The 4,315-nt window shown below is 49.3% G+C and overlaps 1 protein-coding gene across 1 annotated transcript; it reads right to left on the bottom strand.

The window, feature by feature from the left end:
• Positions 1–2,616: 2,616 nt before the first annotated feature.
• On the bottom strand, positions 2,617–3,971 carry LOC103605190 (fin bud initiation factor homolog). Its single transcript, XM_008589773.1, has one exon. It carries the CDS (start codon positions 3,832–3,834, stop codon positions 3,199–3,201), a length of 636 nt encoding a protein of 211 aa, XP_008587995.1. The 5' UTR covers positions 3,835–3,971; the 3' UTR covers positions 2,617–3,198.
• Between the last annotated feature and the right edge of the window lie 344 nt (positions 3,972–4,315).

Raw genomic sequence — 4,315 nt, 5'->3', positions numbered from 1 at the left:
TAGTGTCCAGGAGTCAAACTTCCCCCTTTCTCTCCCTGGGAAGACAGCACCCCTGCTACTTTAACTCTGGAAAGATGAGGAAAACAAAATAAAACACAAAGGAGTAAATAAAGGCCTGTTTTCTGCATGGGCCTTGAGGGAAGTTGTCCTAAATTCATCAAACCCACGTTTAGTTCAGCTCTGGGTCAGGCCCTCTGCAGGGACCGTCACTGACCGGCCCCTGGGATCATTCAGGGAATCGTCCCAGGAAAGACAGTCAGGGGGAGGAGGGGGAGCAGGAGGGAGAGGAAGAGGAGGAAGAGGAATGTCCACCCTGGTGGCATCCTCCCTGCACGGTCACAGCAGCCCTGTCCACCTGGTGGCATCCTCCTTGCAAGGTCACAGCTGACATGTGACCCCTGGAGGGTGTGTGCTGTCCCTCCCCCTCCCTGGGATGTCCCACCATCTTGAAGGTGCGTGGACAACAGCCCTGCACTGGGCGCTGTCCTGGTTACGTTTTCTACATAATCCCCAACTTCTCAGTTTCCCAGATGGGAACACAGAGAAAACAAATGTTGCTCCCTAGCTGCCCCCTGCTCGACCCCAGTGCAGTGGCTCGTAATCATGGGGCGGTGGGGACAGTGCTGTCTCTATGAGACACATGAGGGAACCCAGTGCATTCCACTCCAAAACATGCCTCTTTGACATGACTACATTTAAGCTGGCGGCACCGGGGAGCGGCCATCATGGGAAACTGTCTGAGCCACCGTGTCACCCGGCAGGCCATAAAACTCCGTGGGGGCTTCTGCCCTCCCTCCGTTCACCCGCAGGCAGGACGTGGGTCCCCTTTGCTGGGGACAGCTCCTCAGCACAGATGCTCCCCAGGACAGAGCAAGCTGACAGCAGATTGTCCCCCCTTCCCATAGTTTTCCCACTGTGGCGAGCCTGACACCACGGTGCCTTTCTCTGCCACCTCTGAACGCCCGGCTCCTTGTTCAATATGCTCCACCAGGTGGGCCCTGAGCCACCGTCTTGGGAGCTGCTCTTGAATTTGGACAAATGTTATCTCTATCCCTGACATTATTTTTTCCTTAATTTCTTCATACAGTAAAGAAGGAAACCCTTTAAGTGATCATGTACCTTCTTCCCACACCCAAGTCTAGAAGGCAGCTCAACACAGGTTCCTGAGTGAGGAAAAGAAATTATAAATGATTTTAAGCATCTTCCATCTGTTTTTTTTTTTTTTTTGTCCTTTTTGAGACTGGCCGCACCGCTCAGCCAGTGAGCGCTCTGAGCGCACCGGTCATCCCTATATAGGATCCAAACCCGTGGCGGGAGTGCTGCTGCGCTCCCAGCGCCACACTCTCCCGAGTGTACCACGGGCTCGGCCCCATCTGTTCTTTCTTTTTTAAAAAATTAAGCAATAAGATAGTTAAGCAAAAGTTTAGGTCTCAGGCCACGCTCTCATCTCTCACTATCCTTGAAAAAAGAGCATTGTGGGACAGTCCTGTACTTAAATCTAAGAGGCCTGGGGCAGTTACAACTATCTGATAGTAAGTCACTTATCTTTCTTGGACCTAAGTTTCCATGACTATAATACAAGGATATTAGACACTCATAGCAGTAGAAAACTATTCTCCTCATATATGGGAGAGAAAAAATGGCTCTCTGTTTCATAGAAGAATATGAACATTTATTTATTTTCCTGTGTGTGTGTGTGTGTGTGTGTGTGTGTGTGTGTGTGTATGTGAAAGAAAAGCATATTTAAGGTAAGGGTGAGAATTGGCCAGGGAAAGATATGCAATAAGGTACATTTACACCTTTCTAAGCCATAAATTAAATAACACAGATCTCGATTCAAATTGTTAACCACCAATGCAGTTCCTATAAACTCAGAATATAACACTCCCTCTGGATGATAAGGACATATAAGGTGTGAGCCTTGTCATAAACTTTTCCAGTTGAGTCTATGGGAAAAATTGAAGAAAATTGGAGTTTTTAAGTAAATGAGCAGAGATCAAATTTAAAGTTCTGGCACAGGCTAGACTTTTTTTTTTTTTTCTTGTGAGGATGGTAAGGGTGGCCAGGGAGGGGAGGATTGCTATATGTGTAGCTCTGCCTCCTTTATCATATACTCCAAGTAAACTGGCTTAAACCCTATCCTTCTCTCTCCTTTTGCACTGGCCCCTCTCTGAAATATAAAAGTTACAGATGTCAATTAAAAAATGAGCCAGTATTATATGAAAACATATTTATTGGCTGAATAATAAAACTTAGCTAAGGGTTTATTAGAATTAGGATTCCCCCCTCCTTGAAGTACAAATTTCCAGTAAGCAAACAGAAGCAAAATCCCCAAATGAGAAAGAATACATTGGTAATCTAAATCACAGGCATTTGGGGGTGTGTTTAAACAATCTATCTACTTCTCTGTAATTGACTGGCGCAGTGATGACAAAGCATAGACATACAGAGAGAGACATTGCAAATCAGCATATAGACACGAGTGTGCAACCACCTCAAAGCTCAGATTTCTTTAATGCAGCCACATTAACTTACACACACCCACAGGGGCATCTCAGAAATTTCCTTGCAAAGGATGACTTGCAGAGAGTTTCTTGACAATACTCTTACAAAAAACAAAAACAAAAACGACTTGCCGATCCTGGTTAATAAATAAGAGAGAAAAAGAGAAGAAGAAACAAGCAGCTTCCATGGCTGGCAGGCATGCGTAGCAGCACGCTGGACCTCATTTGAAAAACAGGCAACTCTGACAGCTTTCAGAGCCCAAGAGAGAATGCGGAAGGCGGAAAGGAGCAATGCATCATGCTCTTTGGGTATTTTCACATAATCTCCAGGATGGGGAAGTTTAACCGGTCCCTACTGCATAAACTGTGTCTTTTTAGATGTGACCGACACAGATATCTCTGCAGAGTTATAAAGCTCTATAGGAAAGGCACGAGACATAACTTTAAATGTTCTTTCCAGGTGATAAATCAAAAACAATCACATAAATAATGTACAAAAACAAATCTAAAAAAACATAACACTCAACTGTCAACTTTTTCTTTCTTTTAAAGAATGACCTCAGTTTCATTCTCAAAGTGCAAATCTGGATGTAAAAAATAACAGGTATAAGTGAAATTAGCCCTGACTTCTGTCCCCCATCCTCCCCAACAGGGCTGATCTGATTCCCTCTCCCTGGCATTTGTGCCTTTCCACCTATATTTTAAGATAATCGTTTTTCAGCCGTCCTAGCCGGGTCCCGTGGCTCCTAATGGTGAGAGCCAGCAGCTCGTATTTGTCCCTGAGCCCCACAGAGATGTCCAGCGTTTCCTTCAGCAGGGATCTGGTGTGGACCAGCATCCCCAGGAAGTCCTCGTTGAGCCTGCTCTCCTGGCGGCTGTCCTGCTCCTGGCCCTGCTTGAACTTGCTTTCCAGCTCAGTGAGGGATTTGTCCGAGTTGGAGTAGGCGTCCCCTATCTGGTGGCTTTCCCGCCGCAGGTACTTGCCGTAGCTCTCCTCCCCGTCCAGGTCATAGGAGATGCTCTTGCTGATGCCCTCCAGGACGCGCCCAGCATCCTCTACCTGGCGGCCCAGCACGGTGAACTCCTCCCGCAGGGTGAGGCTCAGCAGGCTGCTGGCCTGGCTCCCCTCCCCCGGGGAGCAGCGCCGGTGGTCACTCACCCTGAAGAGCAGCTGACACTTCTCGGGGTCATCGTTCTCCTCATAGTCCCCATCGGGCACGAAGTAGTGGTGCAGAGTCCCATTGGACATCTCCGGGTAGAGAGGGCCATCGAAGTAGCCCTGGCACAGGTGGCAGAAGAAACCCATCCAGAGGAACTTGAGGAACACCATTCTGGATATTCAGGATGACCAGGGACCCCAGGAGAAGACTCTTCGCCCAGGCACAAGTAAAGGGGACCCCTTGGGAGTCAAGGCCTCCTTGAGTCGGCGTCCGCCTGGGCCCCAGCCGGCTTGCTGCACCCTGGCCGCCCCTCCCCAGCAGGCTTCATGTGGCTGTGCGCACCAGCGCCCGGGCAGCACGGCTCGCAGCAGCGCGGGTGCACCCTGCGCTCCTCTGCGGCTGGAACTCGGCCGGCTCGTTCCCAGCCGATCACAGGGCGCAGGGGGGAACCCCTCCTCCAGGGCTCTGGCAAGACGCTGGCTCTGCTGCCCGATCTCAGAGTTCCCCCTTGCTCCTGGGAGATGGAGCATGTAGCTGCACAGAAAGGCTCTTGCCCTCTGATATTATTTCGACTCCTGGACTGGGTGGGAATGCGGAGCTTTTCCTTTGGCTAAATATATCCCGAGGATCTCTCTGCTCTCAAATTACAGC

Source organism: Galeopterus variegatus, unplaced genomic scaffold, assembly GCF_000696425.1.
Source record: "Galeopterus variegatus unplaced genomic scaffold, G_variegatus-3.0.2 Scaffold5649, whole genome shotgun sequence".
NCBI classification, from domain to species: domain Eukaryota; kingdom Metazoa; phylum Chordata; class Mammalia; order Dermoptera; family Cynocephalidae; genus Galeopterus; species Galeopterus variegatus.
This window is presented reverse-complemented; position numbering and strand designations above follow the sequence as displayed.